The sequence below is a fragment of the Lepidochelys kempii genome, chromosome 7 (assembly GCF_965140285.1).
Source record: "Lepidochelys kempii isolate rLepKem1 chromosome 7, rLepKem1.hap1, whole genome shotgun sequence".
Taxonomy (NCBI): Eukaryota; Metazoa; Chordata; order Testudines; family Cheloniidae; genus Lepidochelys; species Lepidochelys kempii.
Window position 1 is genome coordinate 61,078,253 of NC_136386.1, and position 24,124 is coordinate 61,102,376.

At 43.6% G+C, this 24,124-nt stretch overlaps 1 protein-coding gene across 4 annotated transcripts in view; it reads right to left on the bottom strand.

Moving 5' to 3' along the window:
* The window catches only part of CHUK (component of inhibitor of nuclear factor kappa B kinase complex), a 77,323-nt gene that overhangs the window by 25,458 nt on the left and 27,741 nt on the right, over nucleotides 1-24,124 (bottom strand). For all 4 annotated transcript variants that reach the window (XM_073353133.2, XM_073353132.2, XM_073353134.2 and 1 more), the window contains exons 11-14: nucleotides 10,393-10,495; nucleotides 8,261-8,384; nucleotides 6,247-6,398; nucleotides 1,484-1,545 (exon numbers count right to left, since the gene is read on the bottom strand). In XM_073353133.2, coding sequence (XP_073209234.1) covers nucleotides 1,484-1,545; nucleotides 6,247-6,398; nucleotides 8,261-8,384; nucleotides 10,393-10,495 — 441 coding nt within the window. The remainder of the gene's footprint in view (nucleotides 1-1,483; nucleotides 1,546-6,246; nucleotides 6,399-8,260; nucleotides 8,385-10,392; nucleotides 10,496-24,124) is intronic.

The window sequence follows — 24,124 nt, forward strand, 5'->3', positions numbered from 1 at the left end:
GCTATTTAAGCTAAAGGACAATGTTAGCACAAGAGCAAGGGCAATAAACTGTCCATAAGTAAATTTAGGTTCGGCTGGTGAAATGTTCTAGGCTGACCTGAATGGACCATGCTTTAACCTTTATTTCTCTTTGCTAATCTAAGGACTTCCAGCGCTGTGTTCCAATTGACTAATAAATCCTACATTGTTGTATGCCGTGTATTTGTAGCCATGTTAGTCCCAGGATATTAGAGACAGAAGGTAGGTAAGGTAGTATCTTTTACTGGACTGGGAAAAAAAATATTACCTCACTCGTGTCTCTAATAAATCCTACTTTGTTTTGAAAACACTGTTTAGGATGTCATTGGAAATACTGGCTAGGGTGCATTAGTCCCTGAAGAGCATACAAGTCTCTACCAGGAGTCTTTCTCAGTTGGACTTGCTGAGCAGAATTCATGCTGTGAAGCAGGAATGCTGGAGCCTCCAATCAAGGATGCACTGAGTCTGCATTGTCTTCCTTGAAGGAAGAATGAGACCCCTTGAGGGTCTGGCATACTAAGGGGATTCCTCCAAAAGACTGTTCAAAAGCTAAGGATGTAGCACCAAACCTGTGGATCCGTGACACTTATCAAGGTTTGTGGTGGATTTGCATCTCCAGAAATTTTAAAATCAAGATTAGATGTTTTTCTAAAAGAGATGGTCTAGTTCAAGCAGGAGTTAATTCAGGGAAGTCCTGTGGCCTGTGTTACACAGGAGAGCAGACTAGATGATCACAGTGGTCCCTTCTGGCCTTGGAAGCTATGAACAGTATCATAAGAGATGCTTCCATAATGAAAAGTGAGCCTTATAAAGAGATCATCAAAGTGGAGGGTTTAGGTATTTCAATTACTCTGATGTCAAGACAAGTTTAAAATGAAGTGGTAATATGTTAAGTGACTGGTTCCCTGTCAATCTTGTGGAAGTGGGAATGACTACAAAGTCTCAGTTACTCCCAAATCACCTCCCAAATCCCAAATGAGTAATAGTTTTCTATGATCTTGTGTTTCTAATATGGACTCTAAGGAGACAATGGAAAGAGTACAATGGAGAAATAAACTGTTATATTTGAACAACATGGTGACAGTTGAATTGTTTCTTGAGGAAGGTCTCTGGCTGAAATAGTAATTTTGTTATTGCTATTTCACTCAGTACATGAGGCATCTTGAACAGGTGCTTCAGCTACGGCGCACATCATAGCTTAAGTTTAATAAGTCATGATTTAACATTGATGTAAGTGAATGTATTTCATCAGTCAGACTCAATGATTCAGTTCCTTTAAACATGCTATAATTGCCTGAGAGAGTCCCTTGAGTTTTCTACACCATACACATCTTCTGTAGCTGCATAAGTTATTCCTCGGTAAAGCTTCAGAGGGGAAACTGACCCAAATGCAAAAATTTTCAGTATCTCAGCCTGCCAGTCCCCCTCCCCGAGACATCAAGCATCCTGGTTTCACTCCCCATACCTCAGCACACTGGATGGCCTTTACTTCCATTTCCTTCCAGGCTTTGAGCATCTTTTCTGAGGCTTAAAAGAAATGGAGTTTGATTAATGAACAAAAAAGGCACAGGTATCAAATGAACTGGGAATGAACCTAGATAAATGCATACATATACAGACAAAAATGGGTGCCTAAAGAAACACTCTGAAGTCCACAGTTAGGCACATAAACAAGTGTCCTGAACTTCAAGAGTACTGAGAACCCAAACAGCTTGCAATGGCTTCAGTTATCTTGAGTTCAGCTACTTTTTGCAAATCAAGCCTATAAACTTCATCTCATAACTTCAAGTTCCCACTTTTGGAAATTTTCATGGCCTGTATAACACAGGCCAAAGAACTTCACACAGTCATTCCAGCATCAAACTTGTATCTTCTGGTTGAGCTAGAGCAGGTCTCTTAGAAAGAGACATCCCATTTTGATTCAAAGACTCCAAATGATGGAGAATTCAGCACATCCCTATGTCAGTTGTAACTACATTTAATCACCCTCACTATTAAAAATAGCTCAACCGGAAGTTATGAACTTGAGGCAGGAATCATTGGATGAGGTTCTCCTGTCTGTGTCAAACAGTAGGTCAGACTAGATGATCAGAACAGTCCCTTCTAGCCTTAACATCTATGAATCAAAAATGCAGGTAACAGCACTTTTCTACCTCATCAGATTGTTGTGAGAATAAATATATTAGAGACAGCAAGGGACTCCGATACTATGGTAATGGGGAACATGTACAGACAGATTTCCAACAGAAAAGAAACGTGCCACCAGAATGGCAAAAGTGAGAAATGATCAACAAAACTGCACTATGTATAAAGTTGTCAACAATGCCAATTGCCCATTGCTTCAAATGTAAAAAAATTTATACAAAGGGGGCAAGGAAGCCTTGCTTCCTTCAATTAATTCAAACTTTGGAATGGGCAGGAACTCCAGGGAAGGAAATGAACATGTGGCAGATTTTTTAAAGACAGCTACTCACCTCTTTTGTAAGTTGTTCTTCAAGATGTGTTCCACATACCCATTCCACTTTAGTGTTTTGGGCATGCACACTCTAAAGTCAAAGACTTTTTCCCAATGCAGTACCCATCAGGGTGGCATCTGCATCCTCCATATGCTTTTGCTCCCAGGCCAAAGTATAAAAGGCAGAGCTGCCCTGATCCCCCTTCAGTTCCTTTGCACCAGAATCCAGAATGAATAGACTCTGATTTACAGGGGAAGGAGGGCAGGTCATGGAATGAACATGTGCCACACATCTTGACAGCCACATGGATTATGATTAAGAGAACAGATTCAGGAAAGTACAAACTGAGGTGTGAGAAGGAAATGAACTGAGATAAATGCTGCTCAACACAATAGCAACTAGATTTTTTGGAGGCCTAGCAAAGCATGCTTAGAACAGCTTCCTCGCTACCCCCTCAACTCACTCTTCACTTCAGGTTCGTTCGCCTCCCAATAGGAGTCCCCCCTATCTTAAAAAAAAATTTAGTCCTTTACTTAACTGCCTTTCTGAACCCAAGATCCCACACCTCACACTCTAACTCTTCAATCCAGCTTTCACCCTTTCTATTCCATGGAAGCTGCTCACACCAAACCTCTAACAACCTCTTCCAGCCCAAATCTCAGGGCTCGTATATCATCTTCCTCCTTGACCTTTTGATAGCCTCTCACACCACTGACCACTCCCTCACTTTTTAACTCTTCCAATGGCTCTCCTAGCTCCGTTCTCTCAGGGTCCTTCTCCTGCTTCTCTGACCGCTCCTATAGCAGGCTCTTTACCCACTCTCTTGATTGGCGCAATCATTGACACCCTCTATGTCCTGTCTAGGTGCACATATCTAACAAGCATGGCTTCAACCACCACCATCATTGCTGATGACTCACAAATCTACCTCCATCCAACCCAGCATCTCATCCTCTCTGATATCTCTTCAAGGATTATGTCCTGTTGGCAGATTAAACACAACATGGGAAAAATTTATCTTGTAATCATTCCCTGAAGCCCTCTCTCTCCTTTCCTCCATATCTGTGAACAACATGACTATCCTAACAGACATTCAGGTGGCATTTCTTTGACTCAGCCCTCTCTATGGCTAAACATACCAACCATGTATAAATCTTGCTGCTTTTCCATATGTAACAGCCTATCCTCTGTTTATGCCACCAAAATGCTCATCCAGGGTTTCATCATTTCCCATTCTGACTACTGCAACCTTTCTGGCCTCCATTACAGCAGACTTACCTATTCAAATAGCTGATGCTGCACTCACCTTTCTGGCTTGTTACTGACCACATTAACCCCTTGCTCTTCCTTCACTTTGCATCAAGCACCAGCCATCTTGTCTTCACCTTTAAGGTCCTCGACAACTTAGTCCTGCCCTACCTAGCTGCTCTATTCGTTTATTGCAATGTTGACCCCACTTTCACTCTGCCAACATTCTCAACTTCCCTCCCCACCAGCCACCTTCTCCCACAGCCCTTCTACCTAGGAAAATTCCATAACTAAATTCATAGAGCCATGCCCTTCCCATATCTCCTAGAAATCCCTCTTTAGGACATGCCCACCGCGATGCCTGCAAAACCCTACCATGACAAGGTATGTGCGAAAATGGGACTGTCCTTCTGTTTCTTCTTTTTCCTACTCCCTTTCTCTCATGAACTCCCTCACTTCTGCCATCCACAGATTTCAAGTACAGAAGGAACCATTGTGATCATGTACTTGGACCTGCTGTATAACAGACCATAGAAGCTTCCCAAAATAATTCTTAGAGCCTGTCTTTTAGCAAAAATATCCAATCTTGATTTAAAAATAGTCAGTGATGGAGAATCCACCACAAATTTACCCACAACCTTGGGTAAATAGTTCCAAAGGTTAATTACCCTATTAAAAATTTACACCTTATTTCCAGTCTGAATTTGTCTAGCTTCAACTTCCAGCCATTGGATCATGTTATACCTTTCTCCACTAGACTGAAGACTTCACTGTTAAGTATTTTTTCCCCATATAGGTACTTGGCAACTGCAATCAAGTCACCCCTTAACCTACTTTTTGTTAAGTTAAATAGATTATGCTCCTTGACTATCACTCTAAGATATGTTTTCAATGTTTTTAAATCATTCTCAGGGCTCTGCTCTGAATCCTCTCCAATTGTTCAACATCGTTCTTGAACCACGGACACCAAAACTAAACACAGCATTCCAGGGCCAAATATAGCCTTAAAATCGTCTCTACTACTCAGGATGTCCATTTACACATCTCAGGATTGCATTAGCCCTCATGTCCACAGCATCACACTGGGAGCTCATGTTCAGCTGATTATCCACCTCTCCCACCAAATCTTTTTCAGAGTCACTGGTTCCCAGGATAGAGTCCCTCATCCTGCAAGCATGACCTACATTCTTTGTTCCTAGATGTACAGGGAGTCCTCGGACTTATGATGCCTGACTTACGTCGGATGCCACTTATGACGCTTTTCAATTGTCTGCCCATTTCGCTCCTACGACGCTTGTTTCGCCCTTATGACGAAAGCTGGCAGGGAGAACAGCACACAACACATGCTGAGCCTCAGCCAATCACTGATTTCACTGTTCAAGCTTTCTCATTGGCTCCCGGCCCCGGGCTCAGATAATCAAAAACAAACGGCAAGGCTACCCAGCAACAATAGGCTAGCCATGGAAGCCAATCAGACAAGCAACTTCAAGGGTCCCCCTTCCAGCTCCATTCATTGTAACAGCTGCTACAGAGAAATTTACAAAGGAGAAGAGGAGAACATCTGTCCAAACTTCCTTGGACACTTTAAGATTGCAGAGAAGCCCCCAGCCAAGAGCCCTTCAAAAAGTTCTGGGAAGTCAAAGCATATGTGATTTTGTGTGTTTATTTGAATGCTGTTTACCAAATAAACACATTGATGTTGCTATGTTAGTCATCTATAATTCATTTAGTACAAAAATCTGTGTTCTTGTGGTGAAAATAGTGTATCATGTCTTGGTTTAGGAACAAATCCCTCCTTTATACCGTGGATTCCTATGGGAAAAGTGGTTTCGACTTACAACGTAATTCTGAGGAATGAATTGTGTTGTAAGTTCGAGGACTCCCTGCATACATTTAGCCATATTAAAACGTATATTACTTGCTTGCGCCCAGCTTACAGAGCGATGTGGATCACTTTGTATCAGTTACCTCCTCTTCATTATTTACCACTCACTCAATCTGTCTCTCATCTGCAAACTTTGTTTGCAGTGGTGTTGCAGAAGTATTAGTCCCAAGATATGAGAAACACAACAAAAGTGATGTCTTTTATCAGACCAAATTCTGTTGGTGGAAGGTACCAACTTTTGAGCTACACAGAGCTCTTCTTCAGGATTGGAAAGCCCAGACCTGAAGAAGAGCTCTGTGTAACTCAGAAGTTTGTACCTTCCACCAACAGAATTAGGTCTGATAAAATGCATCACTCACCTACCATGTCTATCTGCAAACTTTATTACTGATGATTTTGTGTTTTCTTCCAGGTCATTAATAAAAATGTTAACTAGGTCCCCTGACCTCTGTCCCCAGTTAAAAAAATACAGCACACTAACAAAACTGTGCTGAACCCCCAATAAGTTCATTTGCTTGTGTGAGAGTCGTCATCCTCAAACTTCTATCTATATCTTTTACATTACAAATTCTCTGCAGCAGGAACTGTCTACCCACCATGACCTTCACTGGGACCTTCAACTATTCCGAAAATACTTACATATTCCATAAGCCATCTGGTCACTGTATCTCTCCAGATCAAGATGAATACTCTGATGAAAGAATTCCAGCTTTGCTTTCAGTTGCTGAGATGCGGACACCATATTATTTTTCATCTTGGTTAAGTTAGCATTATATCGAAGAAGACTCAACCTAAACAATAATTGCGAACAGAGCCTGTTAAAATTAATACAACTGGAATTCTGTGAGTTAGTAACAAAAAATGAACTGCTATAATCAATGCATGGAGAACCTGAATTCTAACATCTAAAGGAAATGCATCAGTGGCACTGAATTTTTTACGACCTTTTGGCATAAGGTTTTCAGCAGAAGGACAGACTCCCTGTGTGACCCTGGGCAAGTCACTTAAAACCCTCTTGGCCTCAATTCCCCATATGTAAATTGGGGAGAATAATTCTTCTTTTTCCCCCATTTTAGTTGTCTTGGCTATTTAGACAGTGAGCTCTCTCTCCATGGCTGGGACTGACTGGGTATGTGTTTGTACAGCACCAAGCACAACAGGGGCATGTTCATGGCTGGGGCTTCCCAGTGCTACCATAATACCAATAATAAATAAGACCATCTATCCCTGCACACGCAAACTACTCTGAACAATCTATATTAGTACTATTATATTGGTCACAGAGTAACCATCATAGTTAAAATCGCAAAAACTATCTTTATCATCATCTGTTATCTGTTCCTGGAATATGGTGAAATATTTTTGAAAATCCCTTTTAGCTTTTTCTGGTTTATGAACATCTGAAGTACAGTTTTCCCCACTGAAAATTCTACTGCTACCATTTTCCAACACACAGGATACTTGTGTTATTTCATAGAACTGAACTTTGAAACTTTAAATTTAGCCTGTGAAGGTACCCCTCAATGAGAGGAGTACCGTTTTGCTACATTCAATAAAACTGAGTAAATATAATGGAGCTGCTAGGCGTGATTCCACAGTTAAGGCTGAGTTGAGTTTTGCACATAAGGTGGAGATTCGACCACTCTGGTGTACGAAGAAGAATGCAGCGTACCCTCACCAAATTTACAGCATTTACTGTGAACACAGAATGAATTTTCTGAGTATTTGCAGGTAAATCCATTAGTTTAGGAGTTAAAAATTTAAATTCTGAAGTGGGTTCTCTAAAGATAACGTAATTACCTTGTGTTCTGAACAGTCTTAGAGTAACAGAAACTTCCAATTTACCATATAGTTAACACTCACTGAAATCTTGGGCAGAGGCTACATTTGAATACTCTTTTTTTAAATGGACTAATGGTCTTTGTGACACTATGAAGAAGAAAAAAAAATCTAATGCATCTTTAAACATCAGTTTACTTTAAACTAATCTAGGACTACAACTGCTATCATGCAATAATCTTTTCTTTTAAAGTTTAACTTTAACTTGGCATTTCCTGGGCTTATTAATGTTTGTTTTGGGGACAATTACATCATTATGACAATGTAATTTTACTCAAAATTACTAACTTGAGTTCAACCTTAACTCCAACTCAACATAGATTTTATCTGGGATACAATTACATTTGATGTAAAATACACCTTTGAAAATGCTCAGCATCTTCTGCTATGATTTATGACCTAATGAAGACCACAGAACATTCCTTCTGACCAAATAGTCTTGACCACCAGCCATTTGAATTCTCAATTTACATTTACTGCTGAAATGCATTTTCAAGAATAAAACTACTGCCACCATAAACCCAGACCAGCTGCAATAAACAATGCTAGAGAAACAACCTCTAGCTTATTCATTTTTAAAGTTGAAGTTGCTTTTACTGAGATAAATATTAATCATATATAGAAGCACTGATAATTTAACAGATTAGGACAAGTTCTCATCTGGTTTACAATGTACGTTTATGGACAAAAAGAACAATGCACTTCAAAAGAGTGGCCAAGAATCCAAGAATCCTTTAATTCCTACAGCTTTCAGTTCAAATGTCTTCCATGTTCACATCTCTCTTCCTGGTCTACTGAATTTGCACCAACTTACATTGCAGCTCTCTGCCCTTGGAATAGCCGGCTGTAATCTTCTTTTAGCCCAGTCACATAGTGCACGGCTTCTGCCCACACTTTACGCAGCTGTGAAATTGGCAACTGGATTTTGCTGTCCTGAACTGCACACAAGAGAAAAAGAAAACTGTGTAAATGAAGTAACAGCAGTGTTAGTCTGTATTCGCAAAAAGAAAAGGAGTACTTGTGGCACCTTAAAGACTAACTAATTTATTTGAGCATAAGCATTCGATGAAGTGAGCTGTAGCTCACGAAAGCTTATCCTCAAATAAACTGGTTAGTCTCTAAGGTGCCACAAGTACTCCTTTTCTTTTTGTGTAAATGAAGTTTCCTGGAATATTTGTAAGAGGCTAACATTGCATTTCTGTACCACTGACAGTGTTATTGTTCACACTGCAAAACTCTTTTAGCTACGAAAATAATCTATTTGAAGAGAATAATAAAGTAGTGGGTGAAGATCCACTCAGACTCATTAAAAAATTACAAATCATCAGAATTAAGACTAATTCAGCCAAATTATCACTGATTTCTCATATACTCCTGACAGTGAGAACAGCTAGGCAGGGACACACAGGATTTTGATCTTCTGTCGGTCTCAACTGGCCCATACTGGGCTCTGGAGTCAATGAACTTCCCTGCTTATAGGTGTGCCCTGGACAGTGCCTCCTCTATGGGCACACTCCCAAGTCTTTAGATAAGCTCAACCTCTTCGTCTGCTTTGATGATTCAGGTACCAAGTCCTATTTACAATGCCTCTTCGGTACCAGCAACACCAATCTGCCTCTCAGTACCAGTGACGCTGGAGGTGCATTACTGACGGATGCCAAGGCACTTCATACCTGGACCAAGGTAGATGGTTCAGACAGACAATGTAGCACCAATCCCAGCAGCAGATATTTAAGTCTGGCTGCCCTGTCCTTCTTGAAGCAGCACTGAAAGCCCTTACGAATGCTACATTTGTCACTCATGTGAGCATTCCCCAAGCACTTAAGGGAACTGGGATGAGGGTCACTGTTAGGCATTACCTTACTACAAGAGTGGCAGGACTTGAAAAGCAGAGAGCTCAGCATATCTCCAGTACTAGAGCTGGTACCCAGACTGGGTGCCAGAGCCAAAAAAACCCTTTTTTTTTTTTTAAACTACACTAACTAACCAACCTACACTAACTGTACAGAAACTTACAAATGGGCACTATTTACATGCTTGACAAAAAGCCTTGCAGAAGCAATAAAAGGGAATGCCAACAACCATCATGGGCAGCAGGAAGGAACTGAGGAGGGTTAGGGTGGCTCCACCCTGTTTGCCTGCGTACTGTGCACAAGGCACAGAGGGGGCTTGTGCTGCCTCAGTGAGTACCCACAGGGGAAAAACTCTGACAATTGTGCCCTGGAGCAGTCACACCCCTACAGTGGAATGGACATGTGCAATCATTCACAGAAGAACTGCTATTTGTCAGTCAAATCCCATGCACATCTATGGTGCTATACACATAATTCCAGATAATCCACTACATTTGAAGAACACTAGTGTTGCACAGTTGAGCACTCAACAGTTAGATGCCAAAGTTAAGGTTGCATGTATAACCTTAGTCCTTGTGTTCATGCCACATAACAATACAATCTATTACACTCCGAACAGGAACAGGAGAGAAAAGAGGTTCTGGAATCTAATCTCCTCCCTGACTCATCTTGGTCAATAAGTCATGGGCAAAGGTGTCCACTTCCACCAAGTGGTGTTACCAAAGGCTGTAATGGAACACCTGGGGACTAAGAGGTGATAGTTGGAGACATGGTCAGGTAACACAGATCTTTTCCCTTTCTAATTCATATTATTCCATAGCAATTTGCTCCCACAAGAATTCACACTATAGAGTTTTTGGCTACACCAGTTGTGGTTCTATTTACTGGCTGGGATTTATTTACTGACAGTGGAGATGGACCGTGTTCCCTCAATGCTCAGAGATTTTAATATAAATCTTTAAAGAGCTTAAAGAGAAAATAGCTCAGACAGACGCTCTGTAGAATACCCATGCAGATTTTTAAGACAAGACAAATTTGGGTATTAAACTAGTTGAAGGGCATTCAGGTTCAAAGTCTATTGGAATACACTTACCAATGTAATTTACACAGTCAGACAGACTTCTGGAAGCAAAGGGTCCTTCATACACGATTTTGCTTTTATCGAACAAATAAACCATGTAACTGTCCCAGCCTCTCTGGTGAGGAAAAGAAAGATTATAAACAGAGAGAATCCCAAACACAAACTATCATGAGAAAGACTTCAACACATCTCACCAATCCAATGGTTTGCTACTATACAATTTTATGAACTAGTTAGAGGAGATGCTGATCTCAGATACAACCATCATTTTATACACAGAGCTGATGAGGACTCAGCACTTTGGTGAATCGAGCTATTCTATTTAGGTCCTTAAACAGGGATTAAGGATCCTGCATGGTGCAGGAGATCAGACTAGATGATCATAATGGTCCCTTCTGACCTTAGTATCTATGAATCTAAAGTTAAGCACCTATTTTTTATAATATTGGCCCCTGGCTACAGAGGGATAGAAACATGGAGCACAGCTTAGGCTCAGACCCCACACACAAGCCCAAGATTGGATTCTTCTGAATAGCAGTATCCTTTGGGGCTGCGCCTGTGACCCCCAAATCCTGTCACTTTCCACAGCAGAAAGTATATAAGGCAGGGTGGCAGCAACCCATGCTCTGTTCCTTCACCAGTAAAAAAATCCCATTAATAGGACTTCCATCATCAGGAACATGGGGAAGATGTGGAATCTGTGTGGATAGCCCATCTCAAAGAACTACAATCACTGTAGGGCAAGTAACCATATTTTCTTCAAGTATTTGCCCACACAGGTTCCTCTCTTCATGATTAGCAATCAATCACCCGAAAGCCAGAAGGTGGGTGAGGGGACATTTACTTGAACAGTGATTGTAAGATTGAATGAGGGAATACTGGGAGATAAAAGTGCAGACCGAATTCCATGCCACTGCTCCACATATTTCTGAAATGGAGACACGAAGGCAGGCCACAGAGGCTTCCTGGGCAGATGGAGTGAGCTCTAACTTGTCCAAGTGTGTCTTTATTGGCTAGGGGATAGCAGGTCTTGACAGAGTCCAAGACCCACTTAGTCTCTGTGAAAATACTGATTGACCCTTAACCCGCTCAGAAAACACCATGAAAAGTCTAGACATACATCTTTGGTCTGGTTCTGTTCAAATAAAACAACAACATCCAGAGTGTGAAATCTCTTCGCCCAGGGAGGAGTGAGGTTTCAGAAGGAAAACCAGGAAGTGAATAGATTGGTTGGTGTGACAGTTGGACACTAACTTAGGCAGACATATCAGGTGAGCCTTAAGGAAGACTGTCCCTGAGGAAAATCATACATGGAGGTCTTGCCCTGAAAGCTTGAATCTCTCCTAGCCATCATATCAGCTAGAAGGATATCAAGGTGGCAATGTTCATTGACAGATGGTAAAGAGAATGCACAGCCTGAAACTCAAACAGAGAGAGCCCATCCATCTGTCAGCACCATGCTGAGGTTTGATGATGGGCGAAAACATATGAGCCCCTTAAAATTTTTTGATGCCATAGGGCAGGAGTGGCCAAACTTACTGACCCTCCGAGCTGCATAGTATAATCTTCAGAAGTTCAAGAGCTGCAAGACATTCGCTATCTGCCCCGCAGGACGGCGTATGCCAGGGTGCAGGGCTTCTGCCCCAACACCTCCTGTGAAGCTAAAGCCCAGAGATCTCCCTCCCCACAAGGCAGAAGCCCCTAGCCCACCACCCCGCCACAAGACAGAAGCCCCGAGCTTTCCCCCCGCCCCCAGTATGGTAGACGAAGGGGCGGGGAGTGGGAGGAAGGTGGCTCCACAAGCCGTGCTTTAACTGTAAAAGAGCCACAGCAGCTCACAAGCAGCAGTTTGGCCATACCTGCCATAGGGCATGAGAAAACAGTGTGACCTTGAATATGGGGATGACTAGCGGATATCACCGCTAGGTGTAGCTGTACCAAGCTTAAAGAAGAGTAAATAGTCCAAAAGAAAAGGTTACTCACCTTGTGCAGTAACTGAGGTTCTTCGAGACGCGTCCCCCTGTGTGTTCTCCACTTCAGGGGGAGGTGCGTCCCAGCGCCATCCATCTGAGATTTTGCTAGCAGCATCTGGTTGGGGCGCGCATGTGCAGTAGCTGTCTCGTGGTGGCACTGACACCTCTTCTACCACGCACACGCCTCAACCCCCTCAGTTCCTTCTCTATCGTGGAGCAGTTGATTCTTACTCCAAAGCAGAGGAGAGGAGAGTGGGTAGTGAAGCACCCACAGGGACACACGTCTCAAAGAACCTCAGTTACTGCACAAGGTGAGTAACCTCTTCCTCTTCGAGTCGTGTCCCTGTGGGTGCTCCCCTTCAGGTGAATGTAGAGCAGTGCCCGCATGCGGATGGAAGGGGCTTCGGAGTTGATTGTGTAGCTGCTGCTAGGACTGTGCAGCCTAATTTAGCATCTGCGCTCGAGCTAATGATTGGTGAAAGTGTGTTCGGATGCCCATGTAGCTGCTCTGCGTATGACAAGAATGGGCACGTTGTGCAGAAATGCTGTAGAAGCTGCTACAGCCCTTGTCGAATGTCTTCTGATACCCTTTAGAGCTTCAGTGTTGCATATGGAGTTGTACAAGTGGATGCAGTTTGATATCCATTAAAATAGTCTTTATGTTGATATAGCTGCGCCTTTCGACCTTTCCGTTGTCGATATGAACAGTCTGGGGGACTTATGAAAGGTCTTTGTCCTGTCTAGGTAAAAGGCCAGAGTGTGGTAGACTTCTTACATGTGTAATGCCACCTCTTGTGGGTTGTTGTATGGTTTAGGGTGGAAAGTGGGTAGGTGAATTGGCTGGTTAAGGTGAAATGAGAACGATATTTTGGGCATGAATTTTGGGTGAGTCCTCAGAGTCGCTTTTTCCTTGTGGAATATTGTGTATGGGGGGAGCCATGAGTGCCCCAATCTTGCTCACTGTTCATGCCAATGTGATGAATATTAAGAATGCTATTTTCATTGATAAATGGAGCATAAAGCAAGATGCTAAGGGTTCGAATGGTTTTCTGGTTAAGGATTTGAGCACTAGGTTTAAGTCCCATGCCGGAGTGGGTTCACGGATGTCCAGGTACATGTTTTGTAGGCTCATTATGAATCTCTTTGTAATTGGGTGGGTGATTGAGGTTCCTTCTACCTGTTGGTGAAAGGCAGTTATTGCCGCGAGGTGGACCTTGATCGAGCTTGCAGCCAGTCCTGATTTCTTTAACAATAGTAGGTACTCCAGGATCAATGGAAGTGGGGCCTGGTTTGCCGATATTTGTTTGCTTTGGCACCAAATGAAAAATCTCCCATTTTTGGAGGTAAGCATGTCGTGTGTTTTGTTTCCTGCTGTTAATCACTACTACTAATACTTGATCCAAACAGGTTAATTCATCCTCTGAGAGCCATGAAGGAGCCACGCTCTCAGGAGAAATTTCCCTGGATTGGGACGGAGGACTTGTTCATTGTCCTGTGAGAGGAGATTGTGTCATCGAGGGATAGTGAATGCAGTGCATATTGCCTTGCGATTCAGGTAAGGGAACCGAGTTAGTCTGCGTCATGTTGGCATTAAGAGGATGATCTTGGCCCTGTTTGTATTTTGTGTATGACTCTGGAGATTAGAGGAATTGGAGGGAAAGCATAAAGGAGAGGGGCATTCCATTTGATCAGGAATGCGTCTCCCAGTGATTGCGCTCCCTGTCCTGCTCATGAGTAAGATCTTGGGCATTTCTTGTTTGCTCATGTGGCAAATAGGTCTATGGACGGATTTCCCCTCCTCCGAAAGACGCATTGTGTTATTTCTTCATTCAGTTCCTATTTGTGTTCTGGTGAGAATGTCTGCTTAGTGTGTCCGCCATGATATTCAGGTGGCCTGGTAGATATGAAGCTGTTATAGTGATGTTGTGCTTTATGCACCAGTTCCATAACTTTAGAGCTTCCACACATAACGAATGGGATCACACTCCACCCTAGCGGTTGATAAAGAACATGCATACAATGTTGTCTTTTAATATCCTTAATGTTCTGTTTCTTATTAGTGGAATTGCAGACGACACGTAGTTCTAATAGGTTTATGTGAAGGTGTCTCTCTTGTTGGTGACCATTTGCCCTGGGCAGTACATTGTTTCAGGTGGGCCCCCGATCCAATCAGGGAGGCATCTGTTGTGATTTGAACTGATGGTGTTTCCTGTTGGAAAGGTATGCCTGAGCACATGTTTGATGGGTTTGTCCACCAGTGCAGTGACTGAATCACCTCTGTGATGGGTGTGATTCTCTTGTTTAAGCTGTGCCTTCGTGGTATGTAGACTTTGTAGGCACTGCATGTGTAGTCTGGTGTGCTTGACCACTGCATGTATAGTCTGGGGTGCTGGGCCATGTGCCCCAGTAGCTGTAAGCAGGTGCGTGCATGCACCCATGAGCTGTGTGAGACCATCAATATAAGGGAGGTCATCATTGTAAAGTGGGGCTCTGGAAGGGATGCTCTGGCCGTGAGTGAGCCCAGGCGAGCACTTATGAATTCCAGTTGCTGTACTGGAGTGAAGGCTGATTTCTTTTTGTTGATTTGTAGCCCCAAGGAGTGGAAGAGGAAGATGGTTAGTTGAACACCTCTTTCTGTTTCTGCCTTTGTGGAGCCCTTGATTAGGCAGTCGTCTAAGTAAAGGAATAGGAGTATCCCTTGTCCGCATAAGTGTGTTACTACTACCGCCAGTGTTTTGGTGAACACTCTCGGTGCTGTCGATACGTCAAATGGTAGGACTCTGTAATGGAAGTGTTCTTGTCCTACTGTGAACCTTAGGAAGCATCTGTGAGCCGGGTGGATTGTAATGTGAAAGTATGCATCTTGTAGGTTGAGGGCTGCGAACCAGTCCCCTTCTTCCAGCATAGGGATGATCGAGTTCAGGGTGACCATTTTGAATCTGTGGGCATGACGAATTTGTTGAGTTTTCTCAGGTCTAGGATGCGTCTCCACCCCCTATTTTTCTTTTGAGTCAGAAAGTAATGGGAATAAATTCCTTCCCGGTGTGTTGTATTGGGACTAGTTCCACCGCACCTATTTGCAGAAGGTGATGCACCTCTTGTCTCAATAGATGCTTGTGGGAAGGGTCCCTGAAGAGGGACAGGGAAGGGGGGTGGGTAGTTGGGATAGATGCAAAAGGGATGGTATAGCCCATTAGAATTAGTTCTAAACCCACTGATCGGATGTGATCGAGGCCCAGTTGGTGTAAAATGGCCTGTGTCGGTGCCCAAAGATTTGGATGTTGTCCGCTGACATTGGTGTTATGGGAAGGTCATGCAGACCCTTGACCAATACTTCAAAATTGCGGTTTGTTTGGTGGTGGCTGAGATGCTGAATACTGGGGTTGGGTCTGTCGGCATCTTTGTAGTCTATTTCTTTGTCCCCTTGCTTCATATGGTCTCTGCTGTCACTTCTGTGGTATGGCTGATAAAGCTGTCTCCTGTTTGGGATTGTATATAGCCCTAACTTTCCAATGGTCGCCCTGGAGTCTTTCATGGAGTGGAGAACTTCGTCGGTTTTGGCCAAAAGTAGTTTGTCTCTGTCGAAGGGCAAGTCTTCCACTTTGTGTTGCAGTTCTCTGAAGAAGAATAGTAGGTATTGCAATGTCAGCTTTAACAAAACAGCTCCATTGCCCAGATAGAGTCTGTTCCATTTGGCACTGTGTGTCAGCCTGGTCGAGGGTTTCCTATTGTGAAGGAGAATGTCTTGCACTGCAGCAAAGCAGTTTCTTTTCATAACCAGCAACCAGGTGATTGGGTCCAGCCAGCATCCAGGTGGTCAGGAGAGACATCAAGTCCAGATGAAGAATCCATTCGCTGCTCTGAGAGAGACAAGGTTTGGCAGGTCGAGCAGAGTGATGGGCCATTAAATGGACAGGTTCACCAGGTTGAGAACCAAAACTACAAGGCCCATGCTGGTGCTATCATGATAACTCGACCCTTGACCCTGCCTTAACTCCTTTAGCACAGTGGATATTGAGGCAATAAGAGAAAAGGTAAATCAGGCTGGGGGCCCAGGAGAACAGATATCTGACAGCAAACCTAGGCACAAGCCCCCTTTGGAACAGAACTGTTTGCACCTGGCATTAACGCTCATCACAAAAAGATCCACCTATGGGAGCCCCCATTTCTGAAAGACCTCCAGGAGGGCCTCAGTTTTTAAGAGACCATTTGTGGTTCCCCAACAAGACCCTGCTGAGGTGGACAACCTGTTGGAAACCCAGGAGATGAAGGACCACCAGTGCAACATGCATGTAGCTTCCTGACAAAGGGGAAAGGATCTGGCTCCCCCTTGCTGATTTACACAATGCATTATTGTTGTCTTTAAGCACGTGTATCATCAGATCCTTGATTGGGGTAGGAAGGCTTTGTAAGCCAGTCTGATAGCTCTGAGTTCCAGGGTGTCTATGTGCAGAACAGCCTGGAGACGGGCCACTGTCCCTGAGTTTTCAGACAGTCTTTGTGTGCTCCCCACCCAGCAATGGAGGCATCCGTGATCAATCTTTATTGGTAATGTCTAAGAAGGCTATTCTGCTGCCTACTTGATTTGGAATTGTCCACCAATCTAGAGAGGAGAGGACTTCGAGGGGAGCCTGACCACCTGGTCCATACTATGTCTCTTTGGCAGATATCACTCTTACAGGGACCACAGACTAAGTCTGGCCTGCAGCCTCATGGGTACCAAGTCGGAGATGGGTGGGTCCCGAGGTGGTCAACCTTGTTGGGGATCTTCTCTACCCAGGGGACTTGAAGCCAGCTTTTTTGAGTCTTTTTGAGCGGAATCCAAGGATTTCCTCTTCAAAATCATGGGGGAATGTTGCACCGAGGAAGTTGATGGAATCAGCCTCATTAGGGACTGTTGTACAGAGTGAGTCCCTGGGCTGGGATCAGAAGCTGATTGGAGTGAACTCTCCATCATTTGCAGCTGCAGTTTTAACTCAGTTCTTTCTGGCTCTTGATTTTAACTTAGGGCAGAAAATACACTTTTGAGGCACATGTGACTCCCCGAGACCAGCATATGTAGTGGGAATGTCTATCACTGACCAGGATTGCTTCTCAGCAGGAAAGGCAACATTTAAACCCAGGAGAGACAGGCATACCCTGTCCAGATTTCACTTCCACAGAGGGAAAAGACAAGGAAAAATATAACTAAAGATGAGGATTAGTTCACATTCCAATAAGGGAAGAAAAAAACATTGAATTTTTTTGAAAAAAAAATTTTAAAAGAAAAAAGTTAGTACTACTACTAACAGAAACCATGAACTAACATTAACTATTTCAAAACAAGAGAACAAAACATAAATGAGGTCATCTCAGTTTGGATGCTGCTGAGGCTCCAGCTCAGACCGACGCAGTTGAGAAGCTCAGATGCAGGGCACGAGACAGAGGGAGTGTATGTGTGGGCTGAATGGACACTGCTACATAAAATATCCGATCTGAGGCGCAAACACTTCTAGAGTGGGAGCACTCATAGGGATACTACTCAAAGAAGAAGAGGTGGTTAACTTCGCCAAGGCTGGCTCCCATTCCTGAACTGGCAGAGCTGGAAGGAGCAGCTCCACAGGCTGTGCATGGGGAAGGCTAACTGGTGCCTAAATCTGCGGTAGGTCCACAGTTCCTCCCACCAATCTGCCCAGTGAGACTTTGCCTTAGAGCAAGCTGAAGCATGCGAGCTCTACAATGAGCGTCCCACACAGCATTCCCTCTATTTTTTTCCATCCAAGTGCAGAATGAATTTTGTTATGTACACCATATCGAGGTAATGTGCGGATGTGCACCACCGTTAGAAACCAAAAACCTAGATAGAATATATATTTTTTAAAAGTTACCACAGAGATAATTACTCCAGCCAGGTTAGGCATTTTAGAACTCATTACTCAAAGAATTAAATGTAACCATATGAGAGAAATAAAAATTCTGAAATGCATAGACCAGTCAAAAAACTAAAACAACACACTTTGAAAGAAGTATCAAGAAGTAACAACACCACCACAAGTATGTGTTGGAAGGTGAGTGTGAAATACAGCGTGTGAGAGAGAGACAGAGACACACACACGGTGTGTGAGAGAGACACATACGCACGTTGCCCCTTTAAATATGCTGCCTCCGGTTTAAGTGTGCTGCCCTTTTAAATAGATCACTGTGTTCAGACACAGCAGCAGCTGCCAGCAAGCTCCCTCCGTCCTGACCCTGTTGTGTACCCCCGCCCCTGCTCTGTAAAGATGCGGTACGGGGCAGGGGGACACACTGACATCAGTGCCCTGCTCCTCCGCTGCTCTGCATAGCAAGCTCCAAAGCAGAGGGCAGGAGCAGTACAGCAGTGGGGGGAGACACACCTGAAGTGCTACACCTAAATTGTGCAGCACTTGATAGCCAGCTGGGCAGCTTAGGGGGAAACTTAGGTCCCACGGATCCCAAGGAGGCCACTGCTAAGGATAGGGCATTGATGGCCAGTAGGCACCGGGCCAGGGGCCCCCAACCCCAGTGCAAGACGAGTGCCAACACCACACAGAGCTCCAACTCCAGCCACAGGTGGCAAGAAGGAACTGAAGAGTGTTGGGGTGGCCCCACCTCATATAGCCAGGGGAGGGGCTATGGTCACAAGGCACAAGCACCACGTACTGCTAAGCAAACTTCTCTGGCTTCAGTAAACTGGGCATGCACATAGGTGGAATACATAGCTGCATCTCATCTACTCAAAGAACCACCTATTAATATGCTAACTATAGAAACTACAGAATATCCAAAAGTGGGGAAGATTGGAGGGGAGTGAGAATATGCAGAGTCCATCTCAAAGAACTGTGGTTACAAGTAACCAGCCTTTGTTTCTTCTTTGAGTGTCCTCTGCATATTCCCACTCGAGGGATAGTTTGGGAAGCAGTAAACTAAAAATGGATGGGAGGGACATGGAGTTCTAATTAAATAATGATTGAAGAAATTCTCTGCCAACCCATGTGTCAGATCTGGCTGCCAAATCTAATTCACAAAATTCTGTGCAAATGAGAACTGAACTCCACGTAGCAGGTCCACATATTTCAATAAGAGGAACATGTCTAGCACACGTTACAGATACAGCAACTACCCTAGCGGAATGGATTCTAAGACCAGGAGGGGAGATTGAAGAGTTTCTATATCCTTGTTCTGTACACTGTATAATCCATCCAGACAGGTACTAGGTAGAAATAGCTTGACCCTTGGAATGACCAATATAGGAAATAATTTAGGAGAGGGGCTAAAATCTTGAGACCTGTTCAAATAATAATAATGCATTCTTTTTGCATCTAAAAGGATACAATCTAGATTCTCCCTTATAAGTATTACCAGAAAATAATACCAATACATTAATACACTGATTTACTTGAAAATCCTAAATTACTTTTGAAAGGAATTTGGGGTGCAGCTTAAGAATTACCTTGTCCTTAAGGAAAACAGTATGGGAGGAGGGGGGCAGCCACCAATGCATGTAGTTCTCAGATTCTTCCAACAGAAGTAATTGCAATTATAGAAGCTATCTTTATAGGAAGATGCAACACGGAACAAGCCATAAGAGGTTCAAATAGAAGAGACAAAAATTGTGTTAAAACTAGATTTAAATCCAGTGGAAGAACTGGATCTTGTAATGATAAATACAAGTCCAATAAAGCCCTTAAAAACTTTTTTTAACTAAGGTGGGGGGAAAAAACAGATTTGCCAACCATCTGTATATGGAAAGCTGCTAATACAGCTAAATGAACATCATTAGAGAAGACAGAAACCCATAACTTTTAAGTTTAACAAATCTAAAATATGTTGAAGAACTGAGAATGGATCAACACCTTTATTAGATACCCATATAGCAAATCTCTTCCACTTTAAGTCACAACTTTTCCTAGTGGACTGTTTTCTAGACTGATGAGAATGTGTTGCATGTCCACAGAACATGACTATTCTAAATCTGTCGAAGTCCTGTTGCCCATTATTGGAGATCTGGATTGAAAACTCCCCCCCTCCACCTGCAATACAACAGGACCCTTATTACTGAAAGCATCTTGAATTTGCCCTTGGATAAAAGGAGTAAGTCATGTACTAATGGTGCCTCAGCCATGCAGGAGCAAACAGGATCACCCTGGCCAAATCCGGTCTTAATTTTCTTTACTACCCTTAAGCTCAGAGGGAATGGGAGGAACCACGACCCTTCTCCAAATCGAGGAGGAACACATCCATCACTGATTGAGTGTCTGAGCCTGTTCTTGAACAAAACCAGGGACATTTGGTATTGAACCTGGTGATAAGGAGGTCTACGCGTACAAGACCCCAAAGACTGAAAACATCCTAAATCACTGAGTCTTTTAGAGACCACTTATGCATCTGTGAGGGATCCTAGCTCAGTTGGTTCTCAAACTCAATGTAATCTCCTGCTATATGTAAGGCAATCGGATAAATGTTGTGTAGGATACACAAGTCCCAACATTTTATCGCCTTCCTGGGTGCAGTGGAGAGGCCAAAAGACAGAACTTTGAACTCAAAACAGTCTTGACCAAGCATAGAACAAAGACATTTGCAGTGAGGGTCTTATAGAAATAAGAAAGCATGCATCTAAGACTTAGATCAGCAAACCAAGCTAGAGTGGACAGGGAAGGAAGAATCAATGGCAGGGGTAGCATTCTGAACTGAAACTTTCTGATATATTTGTTTAGAGCTCTGAGGTCCAGAATTGGTCTGAAAGCTCCATTCTTCTCTGAGATCAGAAAGTTACAGAGAAGAACCCCATGTTTCTGTAAGTTAATGGGGCCACCTCTGTAGAACTTCTGTTCTTAATATAATCTTATGAGAAGGATACCTGAAGAAGGAGGGAAGGAGAGGGCTGTAGGGAGAAAGGGATTCAAACAGGATAGTATAACACTCCCTTACTGTTTCCAAATTCTCTCTCAGAGGCGATAGCTGATCATGCATTGTAGAAATGGTATGACAAGTCTCCAAAAACATGGGTTGTACTTTCTAAAACTGGTTCAAAGCTCTCAATTTCAATGTAAAATCTGAGGCTTGACATGGGGCAACGAAAATGCAGCTGAAGAATTCTTTGTCCTCATCCCAGGTTTAAAGGGCTTTCTTCTTTCTTGGGATTGATAAGATGATTGGTGCTGCTACGGCTTGTCTCCTTTTGTATAGTATGAAGAGAAAGGAAGGAGGACAGTACTGCTTATGGTATCCCAACACAGGTGGTTTCCTTCTAAACCAGTGGTTTTCAATCTGTGGTCCATGGACCCTTAGGGGTCCACAGACTATATCTAGGGGATCCATGAAAGATAGTCATTACCATAGAACAGTGGTTTTCAACCCATGCTCCTCAGAACCCTATGTCTAAGATTTCCAAAGAGGTCTGTATCTCCATTCAAAATTTTTTTAGGGGTCCACAAATGAAAAAAGGTTGAAAACCACTCTTCTAAACAAATGCAGTAAGTCAAGAGAGCTAGCTGTGGAAGGTCTCATCTTTTCCAATACTTCATCAGTTTTAGCACTGAATAGTCCATCCCCTTCAAAGGGAAGATCCTCTATCTTTGATTTCATTCCCATAAGTAATGATGATCTTAACCATGTGTGCCTATGGAGATCTACTGCTGATGCAACTGATCATGAGGCAGTACCTGAAACATTAAATGATCACCTGAAGGCACATTTGGCAATGTTTTGACTATCTTTGACAAGAGCTACCATTAATTTTCTCTGATTCTTTGGAAGAGTTTTAGTAACGTTCAAAGTCTTTTCCCACAGGTGAAACTAATATCTGGCCACCTCTGCGTGAAAAAAATAATTTTCTCCCTAAGGAGTACAACTTTTCCCCTTCTCTTTCACAGGGAATAAAGTGTGGAAGATCTGATCTAGTTCTTTGTACTGGGTAAACATGAAAAGAAGAGAACCCTTCATATGTGATCTAGCAGAATTTGTCAGCCTTTTTTTAAATGGGTTGACAAGAGGAAGTATTGGTCCATATAGCTTTTGCTGATGATCAAACAGGGCTGGCTCTAGGTTTTTTGCCACCCCAAGCTCAGGTGGGACTGGGGCTCACAGGCGGCGCTGGAAGCGGACGGAGTGATGTCACCGTCTCCCAGTGCCTGCAGGGGCTTACCCCCTCCCCTGCCTGGCCACGCAGAGAAGCCCTGATATAAGGGGTGGCACAAGGCAGCACAGCAGCCAGTGTGCAGATGAGGCAGCGCAGCCCCGGCTCCCCGGCAGGACTCACCCTCTCCTCCCCAGGTAGCGGCTGTGCCCTGGCAGCTCAGCACCCAGGGGCTGGGGCTTCCCCTTCCCACTACGACCAGGGGCACGGAGCCCTCGTCCCATCTAAGTGGTGCAGCTCCGAGAGCGCAACTGCCCAGAAAAAAAAAGGATGGCTGGAATGCCGCCCCTGACAATGTGCCCCCCCAACCATGTGCTTGCTTTGCTGGTGCCTAGAGCCAGTCCTGTTATCAAAGTCCCTCCAGTATTGGCAAAAAAAGTTATTTTTGGCAGAAGAACTCAATGTCAAATACTGGGTGGGTGGCTTCTTCCAAAACTACTAATGACAAATTTAAAGTTAACATCATCCCATCTAATAGTTCATGGACTTGAACTAAATCTGTAGATTTAGATGGAGGCTGCTCAGGAGTCGGCTCTTCTTGCATAGTATGGATAGGCAGGAGTTGGCCAACAGGGGCAAGGCATCCACAGTGGCATGTGCCAGTCTTGCCAATTACCCCATACTAGCACCACAGCAGACACTGCTGTGTAGAATGTCTTGAGATGTCTGTTAGAGAAGGAAAGCCCTGTTTCAGAGAAACTGTTGATTATTAGATGCTATCATCAGATCTGGCTCCTACCCTGATCCAATAGTGAAACAGTAGGAGATACGAATGAAGTTAGGATCTAGAGAATGGAGACAGTCTTTCTTGGAGAGGCAGTTGGAATCTTAGATGGGGGGAGTACAGTCTCTGGAGATCTATCATGTTCAAGCTCCTGTCTTGGTCTCTTGTTCAGAGAAAAATTATATGTAGTCAGATCAGTCTATGTTGCGGATCTATGTGAACCTGCACTGTAATTGAAGGATCCTTAGTAGTTGAGGTACAGGATTCTGTTGGTCTCTTTTTCAGATCCATTCCCTTAGAATGATCCCTAGTTGTTATATCTTTAGGTCTTGGATCCACACTGAGTTTTGAATGGCCCAAAGAACCACTTGAGATATGCTTCAGTTTGGCCTCTCTTTTCCTCATAACTGAAGTGCTTGGTTGAGGCAATTTCTCCTGAGCTTTGTGATCCTTAGCTAGAGCAAGTTCTGATGGAGGTTGTAATATCTCTGGAGTTGGATCAGAGGATTTGGCTACTGCAAGCTCAAATTGACTTGGAAGTGAAATTCGGTCCCGAAACCAAAGCCTTAACTACTGAAGCCTTCTTGGATCCAGAAGTACTATCCTTCCACTCAGATCCTCTAGCTATATCCGATCCTGGAGATTTGGCTGACAAGCCTTGTGTAACAAAAGGGCCTGAAATCCATTCTCTCTCTCTCCATGGGCCTGAGGAGTAAATGCAGCAAACATCGCAATATGAAGGAGAACACTTCTCTTCTAAGCATTTTGGTATCAGACTTTTTTTTTTAGGGGGGAGGGGGGCGGGGGGGGAGCACATGAGCACTCAGACGCTACCAGAAGGTTCCCCCATCCAAGCTGCACCGGTTGGCGCATTCCCAGGAGTGGGAATACTGCAGAGGACACTAGACGAAG